Below are 19,446 nucleotides of genomic sequence, written 5' to 3' on the forward strand. Positions count from 1 at the left end.
GCCGCAAAACCTTTGCTGCAAAGGAGTGAGCATGTGGAAATCTCTGAACCTGACTTTCAGCGGCTGAGGAAATCCATCACGAAGGCAAACAAGGAATTAATTGAGGAAGAGGACTTCACCCCCCAGAAGAATCAACCATGGAACTAAATGTTGTATCCTTAAATATAAATGGGGGTCGTGCCCCCTTACGGAGGGTGCAAACCATTCAAGCGGTTGGAAAAGAAAAGGCTGACATTATTCTCGTACAAGAGACCCATGCTACTGGTGCTCAAGTAGCCGATTGGGGGAAACTTTTTAAAGGGCAATGGTGGCTAAGTGGGTTCCCTACACCTCGGGCCGGTGTTGCCATTTGCCTAAGTCACAAGATTTGTGCTCAACAGGTTTCATTTAAAGAAATCTATAAAGGGCATTTGATCTCTGTAGATTTTCTTTATAATACCCAAAAGATTATAGTAGTGAATGTTTATGCACCGTGTGACCCAATGGAGAGGAAAATTTTCTTTTCCACTCTGTGGGATTTTGTAAAAACTCTGGACCCAACAGCCTTTATCTGTATCGCGGGAGATTTTAATTGCACAATTTGTCCGTCGATTGATAGGAATGGTCATGAGCCTCATGTTGCCTCTACGAAAGCTCTAGAGGACACCATCAACATCTTTCTGTTTAAGGATGTGTGGAGATCACAACACCCACTTTCACGCTGTTATACATGGTGCAGATGCAATGATGGTATTATGTCAATGGCAAGGCTGGACAGATTCTATGTGAACAAGCCAATGTTGAATGTGGTGTCTGTCTCCAAAATTTTACCAACTGGATTCACAGACCACAGTTTAATCTCAATGTCCTTTAAGTTACCCTTTCCACCCGGTGGTAGTGCTTACTGGTCTTTGAATACTCGTCTCTTACATGACAAGGAATTTAATGAGGCCTTTCACGTCGTGTGGGAGAAAATTCGCTCCTCCAGACCTGAGTATGATAGTCTCCGGCTGTGGTGGGACATTGCAAAATCCCAAATTAAGAATTTCTGTCAACAATATAGTGCATACACCACCAAAATCCAATCAATATCAATCGATCAGTTAAAATCTGAAATTATATCGTTAGAACAGAATGTTGACGAGGTTGGGAGAGGTGCACGTGACCAACTAATATGGGCAAAGAAAGCAGTGCTGGAGGAAGCGGTACGGCAACAGGCGATGGGTGCCTTGGTCCGAATGCGAATGAGCTATTTAACTCTGGACATGCCAAACAAAGAGTTCTTTAAGTTAGAGTCTTCCCTCAAAAGGTCACAACAAATTCATACTTTACTCACTCCCAATGGGTCGCTGGTGACCTCCCAGCAGGCGATCAGGTGTACTCTGAAAGGGTTCTATTCTAACTTGTACTCTCCTCAGAACGTGGACAATGAGGTGATACGAGAGTTAACTGCTGGGCTTCCGAGTGTCGAGGAGGATGAGCGATGCATGCTCGATTCCCCAATTTCGGCTGATGAACTTGAAGCAGCTGTGCGGAGCCTGAAATATGGGAAAGCTTCTGGAATAGATGGCCTGCCCACAGAATTCTACAAGACCTTCTGGGCCATTGTGGGACCTGACTTACTCGATGTACTCGATGAAAGCATACGTGTCGGAGAACTTCCAATGTCTTGTAGACGAGCAGTCCTTTGTTTGCTACCAAAAGCTGGGAATCTTCAACTGGTTGATAACTGGCGACCTGTCTCCTTATTGTGTGTTGATTACAAGATTTTCTCTAAAGTACTTGCTAATCGTATGAAGACTGTGATCAGTTCAGTTATACACCCGGACCAGACCTACTGTGTGCCTGGAAAATCTATTTATGATAATATTTTTTTGGTAAGAGATATTATTTCATACAATAATTTCCTGCGTGACGATTTTGGATTGCTGTTTCTTGATCAAACTAAGGCCTTCGATCGTGTTGACCACAAGTACCTTTTTTCTGTCCTGAAAGGAATGGGGTTTGGTGAAACTTTCACCTCTTATGTGAAACTCCTGTATACTAATACTCAATGTATGATGAAGATCAACAATAGGTTATGCTCTCCCTTTCCTTTCCAACGGGGTATTCGCCAAGGTTGCCCCCTCTCTGGGCTTTTATATATAGTCGCCCTTGAACCACTCCTTCGGTCTATTAGACAGCAAATACCTCAGGGAATGAGAAGCATAGAAGGAGCAGAATTTGTGCAGACGGCTTATGCTGATGATGTCTGTGTTTTGATTAGAAGCTCCAATGATGTCTCTGCTTTACAACGTTGTATGCGAGATTTCTCTGCAGCCTCTTCCGGTGGGATCAATTGGAATAAAAGTACAGCATTATGGTGTGGCAAAGGCAATCTCTCTTGTGTATCACCACCCTCACTCCCACACAACCTGGTCTGGTCTGAAGAACGGACGGGGTTAAATATCTTGGAGTGCATATCGGTAATCGTGAAACAGAAATGAAAAATTGGGAAGGAGTGTTGGAACAAATTATGCACAGATTGAAAGCATGGGAAGGACTGCTGAGGTCCATCTCCTATCGAGGCCGTACCCTTGTCATAAACAATCTGGTTGCAACAAAATTATGGCACAGAATTATTGCTTTACAGCCATCAAACCAACTAATTATGGCTACTCAGCGAAAGCTAGTAAACTTCTTTTGGAGTGGCTACCATTGGCTGAGGCCTGAGATATTGTACTACCCCCGGAAGGAAGGTGGCCAGGGCATTGTTGATATCTCTGGTCGGGTTGTGGCCTTTCGGCTGCAGTCTCTGCAGAGACTACTGTTCGCTGAACAGCTGCCCTGGCGGCCTTTTGCATTTTTTCTGTTACAACAGGCTGGTAGACTGAGATATGATCGGCAGCTTCTTTTGATAGACCTCGAGCATATAAATTTTGCCTCTCTTCCGAGATTCTATCAGAGTTTATTGGACACTTGGAAAAGGTTTTGACGTCCACCGCCTCCTTGAGGGCTATAATTGTCGAATGTTCCTTCAAGAACCCCTTTTCTTCAATAACTTTTTTCCTGGTATCCCTCATAGCCATGCCCTGATTTAAAAATTTATCCAAGGAGGGATTAACAAAGTATGTGATCTGAGAGATTCATCTGGAGTTAAGTGGAAACCTGCTGGTTTGGTGGCAACCTCAGTTGGATCTCGGTCTGTCCGACTTGTAGACCAAGTTGTACGTATAGTCATTAGAAAATTTAGACAGCTAAACATCGGCTGGGAAGGTGTTGGTAACATTGAGGACTTTCGGTTAGGTTTCCCTGAAATCAAAGTGCTCCTTTCGTCTTCTCTTCAGCCGGAGATTGAACATACCCCCCCTTTTCATCTTGTAACTAAGATTGGAATCCGTGATCTCTCTCGACAAAATAAGAATGTACCCCTCTCTGGGAGAACACGAGTAGCTTTGTGGTCAGAGCGGTTAGGGTCGGGGTCTCCGTCTACCCCCCTTTGGCCTCACATGTACACCTTACCAATACATGGTGTGTTAGCGGACATACAATGGAGGTTAGCACACTGGGCGCTTCCCTCCAATATTTTTGTCCACCGTATTAACAGCTCACTGCCGGAAACTTGTCCTTTCTGTGATCAGAAGGAGGATTTGTTTCATGCTTATGTACAGTGTCGTAGACTGACATCGCTTTTCTTGTTCTTTGAATATCTTTTTCACCAACTGTCCTACCCTTTCAATATGCATATGTTTATATTTGGTGTGTCTTTCAGGCCCACATGTAGAGATGTGGGTGTTCTTCTCAATTTTTTGGTTGCTGTTGCAAAATATGCGATATATAAATCTCGGAAAATTAAAATAGATAACGGCTATGGCTCTGATGCTATTTCTATTTTTAAAGGGTTTGTCTCAACACGACTCAAGCTAGAATTTGATTTCTTTGTCAGTAATGGAAACGTCTAACTTTTTGAGAGAAAGTGGTGTATTGGCAATGTTCTGTGCTCAGTCGATGATTCAAAAGTGGTAATTACTTTATAATTCCTGATTGTTTTGACTTTTTTTCTTTGGAACTGATTGCTTGCATATATGTTTCTTCCTGTGTCCTTGAATACATTTCTCTCTCTCTCTCTTAGGTTTTCGCTTAATTTGCTCTTGATGTATTTATAGCTCTTGCGTGAGCATTTTCCTTTAAAATTGGTTGTGGTTTTGTTTGTGTCTTCCCCTTTGGTTTGTAAAATATATATTTTTTGTATATTTGCTGGTTTTTCTTTTAAATACCCCTTTGCTCTTTTTGTGGTGTCTTCATGATCCTTATGCAATTTCTTTAAACTGGTTGCTGTGTTTTTTTTTTTTTACAACTGCTTTGTGAAATGTGTTTTTTTACAACTGCTTGTGAAATGGCTTTACATTGTTTATAATAAAAGGACACAAAAGTCAAGTCTCTCTCTCTCTCTCTCTCTCTCTGTCTGTCTGTCTGTCTGTCTGTCTCTCTCTCTCTCTCTCTCTCTCTCTCTCTCTCTCTCTCTCTCTCTCTCTCTCTCTAACTCTCTCTCTAACTCTCTCTCTCTCTCTAACTCTCTCTCTCTCTCTAACTCTCTCTCTCTCTAACTCTCTCTCTCTCTCTCTCTCTCTCTCTAACTCTCTCTCTCTCTAACTCTCTCTCTCTCTCTAACTCTCTCTCTCTAACTCTCTCTCTCTCTCTCTCTCTCTAACTATCTCTCTCTCTAACTCTGTCGTGACCCTGACTTTGTGACGGCGGTGGTACACCATCCTGGATGTGGGGGATCTCCAGGTCGCTCCTGAGAGATCGATCCGACGTCTCCAGGCCACGGGTTCGAGAGAACTGTCTGGAGTTGTACAACAACAACAACCCAGTAGGTTAAGATTATATAAGTATGTCGACTCCTCCCATGCTCTTATAGCCGAAGAAAGCTGCATAACTGCAACCATTAAAGGCTACACAAGGTAAGCCCTTTGCTGTTTCAAACTCTTCCCAGAGTCCCTCCACAGCTGTAACGACATTAACACATAGTACACACAAGAGAAACCCAATGCTACACATGTCCTCAGCTGCTGGACTGGTTTAATCGCTGATTGGCGAGTCTCATCAGCGACAGCGCAATGATACGATATCACCAACTGCCTATCGTTACTTTATATATATATATATATATATATATATATATATATATATATATATATATATATATATATATATATATATATATATATATATATATATATATATATATATATATACACACACACACACACACACATTTGCTCCATATAGATAAATGTGAGTATGACATAAACGAATTGCTGGCACCATTGACAACAGTAGTGTTGAAGAAAGTTGTCTCTGATGGGAGAGAATTCTTTCAAAATCAATGGCTTTTGTTATACAGTGCGTATCAAAAAAAAGGTAATCCGAATTCAAGGGGTTAATATGCAAAGGTTATTTAGTTTGACAATTTATATGTGGTTTACCAATTATGAGGAGACCCTCAGCTTTCCATTGATGCCTTTCATGCATCATTGCTGTCACACATGACCGAGTACATGTTCATTGAAAATGACAAGTTCAAATCGCATTTTTACAAGTTTGGCTAATCGGTGCAAGACAGTTTTAAATGGACGCATTACTTGTCGACTGCCAAGTTGATTATGTAAAATTGTTAAGCTGGTCTGGTAATCATCGGTTGCGTCATCCTTTGTTTAAGATGGGTATTTAAGATGGGCCTACAGTGTATGGGTTTAGAGACAGTCTGGGTCATTGAAAAGATGGTTCAACTTACGACTGAACAGTGGACCTTCGTGGTTACAACCTTTCACCAAACTGGAAGTTTGCAGCGAACTCGTGATGCGTTCAGGGAACGTTTCCCAGAACGGGAGCCTCCAGCAGCCAAAACCATCTGGGCGAATGTTAGAAAATACCAAGAGCATGGCACTAGCCTCAACCGCAACAAGGAGAATTCTGGTAGGAGGCGCACTGGGCGATTGGAAATGAACATTGCAGCAGTAAGGCAGCAAGTTTTCGAGCATCCTAGGGATACCAGCACAAGACGAAATGGGATGGGATTGCCTTTGGCAACATTCAACCGAATCACAAGACTGGACCTCCACCAACATCGATATCGGATTCACATCCGGCATCAACTTACGCCAGGGGATTTTACCAGGAGGCTGGTGCTTGCCAGATGGTTGATAGCACGTTGCGAAGCAGATGTCAATTTCCTGTGGTATCTCGTTATCGGCGACAAAGCTGCTTTCGCCATGGACGGCAAGGTCAATACCCATAATGTTCTTGAATATGCACTGACAGGACAACCCCTGGAATTTAATTTTGACACCAACATGAATCGACAAAAGTGGACTATTTGGTTGGGACTTTGTGGAAGTGGTCAGGTGATCAGACCATTTTTCTTTCAAAGGAATGTCAATGGTAACAGGTATCTGCAGATGATCAATGATGATGTTTTACCGCAGCTGGAGGAGAACTTTGAGCGACAGGTTAGTGGTGTCTTCAGATATCTCTGGTGGGCCCAAGATGCCCCCTCCCCCCCCCCCCCCCCCCCCCCCAGCACATCGTCTTATCGCTGTCCGAGATCGACTGAGGGAACTCTTTGGAGACCGAGTCATCACCCTCAACCATGAAGTGGAATGGCCGCCAAGATCACCTGACCTCACACCATGTGATTATTTCCTTTGGGGACATTTAAAGAACAAGGTGTTCGTAACTCCTCCCCGTGATCTTGACGAATTGCAGGGCCGTATTCGACATGAAGTGGATGCTTTGCGCAATGACCCGGCTATGGTGAGACAAGCAGTTCAGGGCATGCTCCGCCGCTGTGAGCTTCGTGTTGAAAGGGGAGGTGGAAATGTTGAAGGTGTGGGTGCATAAAGGCCAATCATTCCTGAGAAAAGTTCACATCTGACCTTCATTTTGCACCAATTATCCTGACTTGCATCGATTAGCCAAACTTGTAAAAATGCGATTTGAACTTGTCATTTTCAATGAACATGTACTCGGTCATGTGTGACAGCAATGATGCATGGAAGGTATCAATGGAAAGCTGAGGATCTCCTGTTTATTAGTAAACCACATGTAAATTGTCAAAATAAATAACCTTTGCATATTAACCCCTTGAATTCGGATTACCTTTTTTTTGATACGCACTGCAGAAAAGGAAAATCATTTTGTTGTCAACTTTATAAGGGAATATAATAGGACTGAATGCATAGCTGTATTGAATAGTTTTTTCTGTTAAACGAATTATTCAGCATGATTTTAAAACGTACTTGTACCATATGTATGAAATAAGACAACTATAATATATTATTTGTTGTGATTGCTTTTAAGCAGGCCTACCTTGTCACGGTATATGGCTGTTGGCTTATAATGATCAATTCAAAGGAACATTTTTAGAATGAAAATGGACACAGCTTGCCACCACGGTTGCCAACGTCTGCCATAAAAAAAAAAATGAATGGTTTTCGATTCCTTTGGTGGTAAGGATGTAAGGAAACACCACCTTGTGGAGGTAAGGAAGCATTTCCAAGGCTGTGATTCAAGCACATGATAACCTGACCCTCTAGTAGATGCAGGGCCTGTCCAACAGGCCAAAGAGTATATATAATGTTTTCTATCCACTGTGAACCGTATTGAGACCTCGGTGGAGACATCTTGCTGATGATCCTTGACAGCTGCAGAGCAGAGTTATTATGGGAAATGGCGATTGACTACGGCCTTGATTATGTTCCGAACACAACACACACCCACGTTCAGAAATCATTCCGGCAATTTTTGTAATTTGTATAATGATTCTGTATCTGCTGTTCACGTTCATTGATCACATCATGATAAAGTTCTAATTTTAAAGTTATCTGATGCGCAAATATGATTCCCTTTCAAGAAGATGTTTTTTGAATGTTTTCACGATAAGCATGTATTTGTCAGTAACATCGTCATATTTGGGCAAAAGATGAAAACAGAGGCAAACAGAAGGCTAGCCTACAATGCATTGTGATTTGCAGGGGAAATTGAAATTTGGCAACAAAATGGTAAATGTGCCAGTAGTTTACGGGATGGAATACATTTTGTGTTTCATCCATGATGAAGTCAGTGATGACTTTGTCTATGCCCATATGAGGAACTTTCATTTTAATGAGAGTCGTATCGCCTGTAACCAATTCTGGTTGCATTTGAATATAAAAAAGCAAATAAAAAATAAAACAAGTACAGATACATTCAAAGTACACCGCCCCATGCCAAATAATTAAATATCCTACAGCGCGGCATTGCCAAGGCGCCTCTGGTGCCCGGCAATACCGCAGTGCAGCTCATAGAGACTGCATTGGGAGGGAGAGGTGTACAATAATTGATTGATTAATTGCTTGATTAAAATCAATAAAAGATTGTCATAAAATATTTTCTTAATCAATTGGCTAATAGCATAACTAAACCACTAGTGCTTCATCCGAAGATGTATCTTTTAGAAATGTAATTAAATAAGTCATTAATTGAAAAATTAAATAATGAATTTCTTAATCAATAAATAATTAATCGATTAATTGATTAATCAATAAATCAAAAATACCCTTTACAGACAAATCACTTGGTCATTGGCATGTCCAAATATCAGCTTCCTAACTCAAAAGGTGCCTGAGATAATGCCCAGATGAGAAAGAAAATAAATAAACACTTAACAATGAAAATAAATAAATAATCGTTAAAAAAAAAAAATTAGTCAATTGCCTAATAGAACACATAAACCACCACCATTTCATCCGAATATGTAACTTTAAAAAAAAAATTTTTTGTCATTCATCGAATAATTAAATAATTCATCGATTTATTGATTAATCAATGAATCAAAAATAGCATTTGCAGCCAAATCACTTGGTCATTGGCATGTCCAAATATCAGCTTCCTAACTCAAAAGGTAGCTGAGATAATGCCCAGAAGAGAAAAGGAAATGTGTAAGTACTTAATGAATCGCTAATAATTAAATAACTCATCAATTAATTGATCAATCAAAAAAGCAAAAATATTGTTTTTGACAAAGTACTTCCTCACTATTGTGCCGAAATTTCAGCTTCCTAGCTCAAAGGATGGCTGAGATATCGCCTGGACAAACAATAAAGAAAAAAAACAAGAAAACAACCAGTGTGAAAACTGAGTACTACTCCCTTTCAGCGTGCGTCATTGCCGAGCCCCCTTCGGTGCCCGGCAATGACGTTATGCAGCGCCGAGAGATGGCATAGGAAAGGAGCGGTGTCCAATATAATTTGATACAAATACATTAATGGATATGCCTCTGCTCTCATTAGATGTCAACGCATGTTACGTTCGTTCTTAAATAAAGGTCGCATGGAAAGCACAAGATCACATGAGAGAGAGCGCGGGAGAGACAACAGCGATAAGTCAAAGAGACCCAACATCAAATGTTTCTAACTCTAGTTATAGTTTGCAAAATAATTCTCAAAGGGCACATGAACTTTATCCTTTGACCTTTTGATCCTAAAATTGAAACTGTTCATCTTTGTATTACAGTCCGTACTTGTGCCACGTTCAGTTGAAATCCCTCCAGTGGTTCACAAGTTATTACGGTAACAATATGATTTTCAATTAAAGGGCACATGCCATTTTGACCTTTGATCTTTTGAATCCAAAATGGAATCAGTTTATTATTACAGTTTTATACTTGTGTCAAGTTTGGTTGAAATCTCTTCAGTGGTTTAGAAGTTATCGTGGTGACAACGATTTTCAATGAAAAGGCACATTACCTTCGACCTTTGATGTTTTGAACTCCAAATCAAATCAATTCATCTTTGTATAACAGTTCACACTTGTGCAAAGTTTTGCTAAAAATTATTAAGTGGTTCTCAGGTTATTGTGGTAACGAACAACTGAAAACGGATGGACGCACACACGGAGGGACAACCCGAAAACATAATGCGCTCTGGCCTTCAGCTGTGCTCTGAAGGTCCTTTTCCCTCTAAATAGTGATAGGAGGTGTGGAAACAACTGGTCCAGGAAAGGCTGAGGGAGGGAAGGTAGTGGGGAAGCTGTGGGGCCATTTTAAACAAGAACGACGCTCCTCGACATCGCAAAGTCGACCGATATGCCTCCGCCCACATTATTAGATCATTATACATACTTGTACCAAGTTTGATTTAAATCCATTCAGCTGTTCTCAAGTATCAAATTTTTCCTGACATGACCTGTGACCTTTGACCTTCGACGCTAAAATCGAATCCGTTTATCTTTACATCATTATACATACTTGTACCAAGTTTGACTTAGTTCTCTTCAGCCGTTCTTAAGTTGTCACAGTAATGAAAACCTATTAAAGACTCTGACTTTTGACCTCTTGATGCCAAAATCTAATCAGTTAATCTTTGAATCATAAAATATACTCGTACCAAGTTTTGTCAAAATCCATCTATGGTTCACAAGTTAAAGAACAGAATTTCTACCTAACAGGACCTCTGTCTTTGACCTTTGACCTCTTGACCCCTTAATCTAACCAGTTCATCTTTGCATCATTCTACATACTTGTATCAAGTTTGACTTAGATCCCCTCAGCTGTTCTTAAGTTATCGCGGTAACGAAAAGCTATCACCGACGGAGAGCCGGACGGACAACCCAAAAAGACAATACCTCCGGAGACTTTGTCTGCGGAGGCACAAAAAAACCTCTCATTCAAGAAAATCTTCATGTCAAATGAAGATTGAAGAACTACTCCTGCTGTGATGGCTAGTGTCAATCGTCAGTCATGTAGAGCGTTCGTTACCCCTTCGTTGTTAAAAGGGTCAACGTCCAAAATGTCAGCTTCTCCTTACTTCCCACGGCAGTTAGTATACCCCGATCAATGTTTTGTTAATTTCATCCATCACTCTTCATGTCGGTTTCCAGAACCACAGCAACAGCTCAACATAATTATTCGGAAAAGAGGTGTGAGGACCTAGCCTAGCTCGGCGGCCATAAAATGATCAAGTGCTGAAGGTGTACCAGAATTGAAGGAGTTGCACGAATGCGTTTCAAGATTCAGTGAAACCGGAGTGATCTGTGATCCCATGAGGTATACACACACAAACCTTCAGCAGATGTGCACACCACACATAGGTGTAGGTGGTGTGCACAAACCGATGAAAAAATTAGCCTTCAACAATTGACTCGATATGGAGGAAGTGGCCAAAGGACAAGATTGCGGTTCAGTTGTAATAGTTTTTCCAATGGTTTTAACTTTATTGTGCTTCTATTCTCTTCCATGCATTCCACACTTGCAGGAAGTAAGGCAGTTTTGTTGAAGTTGCATGCTTTGAATCTTTTAATTTGGTGACAAATTATGCATGAGTGACTGTTAGGCGTGTATGGGTTCAGTGCCATGTACTCATTAATTGATACTAGCAACGGTACTCGCCCTACGGGCGGGGCTTCAGTTGGGAGGCCCAAATGAAAAGGTAAAACATCAGAAATTGAAGGCTTTTTTTTTATGTTAAACGATTTATATAAACATCCGTTAAATCATATCACACGCAAATCACCAAAATCTAAACAGTATTTGTAGAACTTCAATAAAAGCCACATCACTGTTCACATCGGTAAATATTCTTCCATTGTGTTTGGAAAAATTGGAAATTGGAAAAATGGGAAAACAATATAGCCTATTTTACTCCAGGAGGTCCCAGGATTACCCACCCCAAATTTCGTTGCAATCGGTTCAGCCGTTTTTGCGGTACCTGGGAACAGACGGACAGACAGACAGACAGACGGACAGACATTTGGTGAATTATAGTAATATGGAACACATTGTTTAGTGTACATGACTCTATCATGTTGCATGAGGTGACATATTTATTCAAAAAGTGGCATAGAGTAAAAAGGTGACAAGTTATAAGATTGTAGGTAAGACTTTAACCTGTGTGGAAAGTAGGAGCGAGTTCGGCAAATTTCTGGTTGCTTCTGGATGTTGAACTATCTCGTATTACCGAACAATTTCTAATCGTTTCTGGTTCGAGAATCATAGTCTTTAAATGTAGAATAGGACAACTTCACTGGAACGGTGACTCTGCACCCTTGCATCATACTAACACTTGCAGCAAGGGTCCAAACAAATAGGGAGTGCCTGCCCTGCATCCATCCTATTTAGGCATCCATTACACAGTTTACAAGGACTTTTGCAGCTGGTAACTAACATATGAAACACACAGACCAACCCACCGCAAACAAAGCAGTGTGTCAGCTGCGACGTCCTGAAACAGGTTAGATTTACCCTACCGATGCTTGATCCTTGTCGCCTTGACAACACAAAACTACGAGAGGTACACACGAGACAGAAAATTGGCAAACACACCTGGCTGATAAGACAAGGTGCAGCAATGCCCTGAAATGATTAATGGCTGCTGCATCTCAGACTTAACCCCTGCTGAAAAAGGGGATAACAACTGTCGCGATAAGAACACCATTGAAGTGAAAATGTGGTTTTAAGAGACCAAATGCTTGCGAAGTGTCCAAAAGGCAGTTGCCTGTTCCGACTCGTTCCATCAAAACACACACACTTGCCCGACCTATTCCATGCCACGCAAAGCCACCACAATACTAGTTCATTGTCAGATAAGATGCAATGATTTTTTCCAGGACTGTAAATCCTGCATTATTGGTGTGCTCAGTCGGCTAGAGATTGGGTTAGTTCAAACAGCCTATGGCCTGTGTCCTGAAATTGCAGGAAAGCAAATGAAAACTCAGGGCCCAAGTGGTATTAAACTCCTTCCTGAACTTCCTAAGTCCACCTGTCACAATGGACTTTGTCTCAATGATGCAGCTATTGTTGGCCAATAATAATGTAAGAGTTATGTCCCTCCATCGTAATCCACCTTTCCATTTATTATGATTTGGTTATAAATGTTGTAGTAAACATACAGGCAGGTAGGTGATTGACAGTTATTCCACTGTAATTGCAAATATTGTTAAAGTCTCTGTTTTTTTTAAATACAGAATGGTATGGTAAAACCCTTAAACATTGAATTTTGTTTTGCGTTTTGCACTAAACAATAGTGCTATGTGCTGCCATATTTCTCTGAATGCTGAATTTTACATGTACTCTGGCCTCGGGGCATGAGATGGCATGAATGCTGAATCTCACAGTTACTCTGCCCTCGGGGCATGAGATGGTGTTAATGCTGAATCTCACAGTTATTCTGCCCTCGGGGCAAGAGATGGCGTGAATGCTGAATCTCACAGTTACTCTGGCCTCGGGGCAAGAGATGGTGTTAATGCTGAATCTCACAGTTATTCTGCCCTCGGGGCAAGAGATGGCGTTAATGCTGAATCTCACAGTTACTCTGGCCTCGGGGCATGAGATGGTGTTAATGCTGAATCTCACAGTTACTCTGGCCTCGGGGCATGAGATGGTGTTAATGCTGAATCTCACAGTTATTCTGCCCTCGGGGCAAGAGATGGCGTTAATGCTGAATCTCACAGTTACTCTGGCCTCGGGGCATGAGATGGTGTTAATGCTGAATCTCACAGTTATTCTGCCCTCGGGGCATGAGATGGCGTTAATGCTGAATCTCACAGTTACTCTGCCCTCGGGGCAAGAGATGGTGTTAATGCTGAATATCACAGTTATTCTGCCCTCGGGGCATGAGATGATGTTAATGCTGAATCTCACAGTTACTCTGCTCTCAGGGCATGAAATGGTGTTTATGCTGAATTTCAGTTACTCTGCCCTCGGGGCATGAGATAGTGTTAATGCTGAATCTCATAGTTGCTCTACCCTCGGGGCATGAGATGGTGTTAATGCTGAATCTCACAGTTACTCTGCCCTCGGGGCATGAGATGGTGTTAATGCTGAATCTCACAGTTACTCTGGCCTCGGGGCAAGAGATGGTGTTAATGCTGAATCTCACAGTTACTCTGCCCTCGGGGCAAGAGATGGCGTGAATGCTGAATCTCACAGTTACTCTGGCCTCGGGGTATGAGATGGTGTTAATGCTGAATCTCAGTTATTCTGCCCTCGGGGCATGAGACGGCGTTAATGCTGAATCTCACAGTTACTCTGCCCTCGGGGCATGAGATGGTGTTAATGCTGAATCTCACAGTTACTCTGGCCTCGGGGCATGAGATGGCGTTAATGCTGAATCTCACAGTTACTCTGGCCTCGGGGCATGAGATGGCGTTAATGCTGAATCTCACAGTTACTCTGGCCTCGGGGCATGAGATGGTGTTAATGCTGAATCTCACAGTTATTCTGCCCTCGGGGCATGAGATGGCGTTAATGCTGAATCTCACAGTTACTCTGCCCTCGGGGCATGAGATGGTGTTAATGCTGAATCTCACAGTTACTCTGCTCTCGGGGCATGAAATGGTGTTTATGCTGAATCTCAGTTACTCTGCCCTCGGGGCATGAGATAGCGTTAATGCTGAATCTCATAGTTGCTCTACCCTCGGGGCATGAGATGGCGTTAATGCTGAATCTCACAGTTACTCTGCCCTCGGGGCATGAGATGGTGTTAATGCTGAATCTCACTGTTACTCTGCCCTCGGGGCATGAGATGGTGTTAATGCTGAATCTCAGTTACTCTGCCCTCGGGGCATGAGATGGTGTTAATGCTGAATCTCACAGTTACTCTGCCCTCGGGGCATGAGATGGTGTTAATGCTGAATCTCACAGTTACTCTGCTCTCGGGGCATGAAATGGTGTTTATGCTGAATCTCAGTTACTCTGCCCTCGGGGCATGAGATAGCGTTAATGCTGAATCTCATAGTTGCTCTACCCTCGGGGCATGAGATGGCGTTAATGCTGAATCTCACAGTTACTCTGCCCTCGGGGCATGAGATGGTGTTAATGCTGAATCTCACTGTTACTCTGCCCTCAGGGCATGAGATGGTGTTAATGCTGAATCTCAGTTACTCTGCCCTCGGGGCATGAGATGGTGTTAATGCTGAATCTCACAGTTACTCTGCCCTCGGGGCATGAGATGGTGTTAATGCTGAATCTCACAGTTACTCTGCCCTCAGGGCATGAGATGGTGTTAATGCTGAATCTCACAGTTACTCTGCCCTCAGGGCATGAGATGGTGTTAATGCTGAATCTCACAGTTACTCTGCCCTCGGGGCATGAGATGGTGTTAATGCTGAATTTTACATGTACTCTGGCCTCGGGGCATGAGATGGTGTTAATGCTGAATCTCATAGTTACTCTGCCCTCGGGGCATGAGATGGTGTTAATGCTGAATCTCACAGTTACTCTGCTCTCGGGGCATGAGATGGTGTGAGATTGAATCTTGTGTCAACTTTTTTATTTGGGTTATTGAATGGCCTTTACATGTATCTAATACTAGGGTCGGAGCAGTAACATGCGGACACACAATCAGTTAGTGACCTCTGCCACCAAAGGTGAATGGAGGTTATGCTTTCCCGTCTGTATGTTTGTCTGTCTGCTTGTGAACAGGATATCTCAAAACATTATTGATGGATTCTGACGAAATTTGGTGGACAGGTTGTGTATGTGACAAGGATGAATATATTCTATTTTGGTGAAGATCCTGATACGGATCGGAATACGAGAATGATTTAATCCTAAATGATTCTTCACTTTTGAGTGATCGTGCCAAAAACGACATGTAATATGATATTTCAAAAAGTTGTGGATGACTTATGACAAAACTTGGTGGATGAGTCGGTTAGGTGATAAGAACAAGTCGATTAAATTTTGATTTCGGCCCAAGTCCAGATCCAGCGTATCAGGTTAGAAAACGTCAACTGCCCTGCCTGGCAGTGGTATTCTCTCTACCAAGTGCCATTCTAGTTTTAATTTGTTTCCCTGGTAGTTGTAATTCCATCTAGGCATTGTTAAACTGGGCGTCCCATCTGCCGACATAAGTTGGTAGACGTTAAAGATCCCACGGTGTCCTTTCCAAAGAGTAAGCGACCTATCGTCGGCACCCTGAGCAAATGACTAATTCCTGTTATAACATAAAGGGGCACTGTATCATCAGCACAGCTGCACCCCAAGAAAATGATGCTAACCACAGTCATATGCTGCACACTTCAAAAGAAGAAGTTGTCATCAGTGATGATCATGAGGTTGATAATTTGTCAAAATCTCAATATATTTTCTGAGGTTATGAAAAAAAACATCAGGTATGTACTAACATGCATTCAGTACTTCATAATTCCAGAATGTTATTGGGCTGATTGTACTCTGAAACATTTTAGACATGATCTACTAACTTCCTCCCACATGCATGCACTTGTTCCCTTATTCTCCAAACTGTGGCATCGTCTCCCTGTGTCCCTTGTCACGTCCGATTCTCATTCCAGCCTTTCAAATGTGCTGTCCATCACAACTTCATGCACTCACATATGCACATCCACCATCTCATCTGCACACACTGATTCTTTCCCATTCTGGCCATCCCCAGGCCATTGTTACTGGTTTTGGCTTTTCTTTGCTTCTTTCCTCTTTGTGTCCGGCCATCCCCCAAAGCCCCCACGCCCTTTGGTAGTTTGTTAACATGCTACCCTTTTTTGTTCAGCTCTTCCATGAGGCTAGACACTTGCATATAAAGTGGTGCATATTTGGACATGATGGCAAAAAAACAGCATTGAATCATCTTTCCAGAGTGACATGTGGTTACACATTTAGTTGAGTGAGACTGTATTAGGTGTGCAGTGGCTTTCATATATCTTAAATTTTGTTTCAGCTTAAGAAACAAATGATTCTTCGAGACCAACTTGCAGAAAGCATTGCACTCTCCCAACTAAAACCTCTGAGCATTTTTCATTCAATGAGGCAGAATAAAGCATGTAGAGAATGAATATGAATGAACCAACACATTCTATAATGATGCTCTAACATGCTTAATGCTACCTACGGCTTGGTGTTTATTTTTGACAACAACTTCGGCTATGTCGACACGATGTAATCACAATCCTCCATTATTATCAATTAGCAACGGTACCTGCCCTACGGGTGGGGCTTCAATTGGGAGGCCCAAATGAAAAGGCAAAATATCAGAAATGGAAGGTTTTTTTTTTTTCTAACGATTTATATAAACATCCGTTAAATCATATCACACGCAAATCATCAAAATCTAAACAGTATTTGTAGAATTTCAATAAAAGCCACATCACTGTTCATATCGGTAAATAGTATTCCATCGTGTTTGGAAAAATTGGAAAATTGGAAAAATTGGAAATTGTAAAAATTGGAAACAAATTTGGAAAAACTTAGCCTATTTTACTCCAGGGAGTCCCAGGATTACCCACCCAAAATTTCGTTGCGATCGGTTCACCCGTTTTTGCGGAACCTGGGAACAGACGGACGGACAGACATTTGGTGAATTATAGTAAGATTATTCATCTTTGATTTGATGTATTGTCTAAAGGTGGTGGAAGAAGAAATTCGGGCAAGGGGGTTAACAAGGGGAGATGCAGAAAATAGGGCAAAATGGAGAAAATTGTCATGGGGCCTGCTCGGCTAACCCCCACTCTATCAGGGAAAATGGCCTTAAAATGCCTGTTGTTGTTGTTGATTTGATGTATTGTCTAAAGGTGGTGGAAGAAGAAATTCGGGCAAGGGGGTTAACAAGGGGAGATGCAGAAAATAGGGCAAAATGGAGAAAATTGTCATGGGGCCTGCTCGGCTAACCCCCACTCTATCAGGGAAAATGGCCTTAAAATGCCTGTTGTTGTTGTTGATTTGATGTATTGTCTAAAGGTGGTGGAAGAAGAAATTCGGGCAAGGGGATTAACAAGGGGAGATGCAGAAAATAGGGCAAAATGGAGAAAATTGTCATGGGGCCTGCTCGGCTAACCCCCACTCTATCAGGGAAAATGGCCTTAAAATGCCTGTTGTTGTTGTTGATTTGATGTATTGTCTAAAGGTGGTGGAAGAAGAAATTCGGGCAAGGGGGTTAACAAGGGGAGATGCAGAAAATAGGGCAAAATGGAGAAAATTGTCATGGGGCCTGCTCGGCTAACCCCCACTCTAGCAGGGAAAATGGCCTTAAAATGCCTGTTGTTGTTGTTGATTGGATGTATTGTCAAAAGCATTGAGCACAAATAAAAGAAGATAAATAACAAATCATATAATTCCATTTGTGATGTGTTCTTTGAATGCGCAAGTTCATAATGCAAGAGCGACTGTTATTGTCAGTATTTATTGTTGAGAAAATGGCCATGCAAGAATGAAGGTTCTCACCTTCGTATTTGATGCAGCCGTTTGCATCTTCCTGGCCAGCCATGAGGTGCTCCACCTCCTCTTCTGAAAGTCTCTCACCTGTAAAAATAACACATCCCTGTAAATGAGCAAACAATCAGATGTTTTGCAATATGCTAAAGCAGGCATCCAGGAAATGACTCCTCTATGGAGAATGTTCCTTTAAATATGATCCAATGAGATTTCTAGAGAGAATGATCATCAGATGTAGGACTCAGGCCCTTAAGGTGATATGATAGCTCTAGTCAGATTTTGCTGATAGTTCAATGACTTCTAAACTTAAGGTGTCTAAATAAGTGATTTTCAGGAGTCGTAAAGAGTGTTCTGGTGATTGTGTTATCGATTTTCTTTACATATCCATGAAAACAAATGCATAAATTATTTCTTGCTTGCATGGGTTTCACTGCAGGATAAACAACTTTAACTTATATTAATTACAGCAGGGTGTCAATATAAACTAATGTTAACCTAATTGTTTCATTTTGTTTGTATCTTTTACGTAATGGCAAAATTTAAAAAGCTGAATAAGTCTAAACAAGCAAGAGAATGAGGGATCGTTTGGGGGGATTTATTATTTCTACAACAGATTCAATCTGATATGATGTCCACCCTCCAGAGTGGAATGCTGAACATGCCGAAGTTATTCCTTGGCAAGAACGAAAATTGGGTTGTTGACTGGCCTTTACATGTATTTAACTAACTTTTTTTTAGTTTGGGTTGTTGAATGGCCTTAGCATGTATCTAACTAACTTTTTTATTTTGGGTTGTTTAATGACCTTAACATGTATCTAACTAACTTTTTTATTTTGGGTTGTTGAATGACCTTAACATGTATCCAACTAACTTTTTTATTTTGGGTTGTTGAATGGCCTTAACATGTATCCAACTAACTTTTTTATTTTGGGTTGTTGAATGACCTTAACATGTATCTAACTAACTTTTTTATTTTGGGTTGTTGAATGACCTTAACATGTATCCAACTAACTTTTTTATTTTGGGTTGTTGAATGGCCTTAACATGTATCTAACTAACTTTTTTATTTTGGGTTGTTTAATGACCTTAACATGTATCTAACTAACTTTTTTATTTTGGGTTGTTGAATGGCCTTAACATGTATCTAACTAACTTTTTTATTTTGGGTTGTTGAATGGCCTTAACATGTATCTAACTAACTTTTTTATTTTGGGTTGTTTAATGACCTTAACATGTATCTAACTAACTTTTTTATTTTGGGTTGTTTAATGACCTTAACATGT

The 19,446-nt window shown here is 41.3% G+C and overlaps 1 protein-coding gene across 1 annotated transcript in view; it reads right to left on the minus strand.

Annotated features, from left to right (window-relative positions):
• Nucleotides 1–19,446, minus strand: part of LOC137431802 (myosin light polypeptide 6-like) — a 99,639-nt gene that overhangs the window by 8,365 nt on the left and 71,828 nt on the right. Inside the window, exon 5 of the mRNA XM_068123520.2 lies at nt 18,173–18,250. Coding sequence (XP_067979621.1) covers nt 18,173–18,250 — 78 coding nt within the window. The remainder of the gene's footprint in view (nt 1–18,172; nt 18,251–19,446) is intronic.

This window comes from Myxine glutinosa, chromosome 7 (genome assembly GCF_964187855.1).
Source record: "Myxine glutinosa chromosome 7, kmMyxGlut1.1, whole genome shotgun sequence".
In the NCBI taxonomy this organism is placed as follows: Eukaryota; Metazoa; Chordata; class Myxini; order Myxiniformes; family Myxinidae; genus Myxine; species Myxine glutinosa.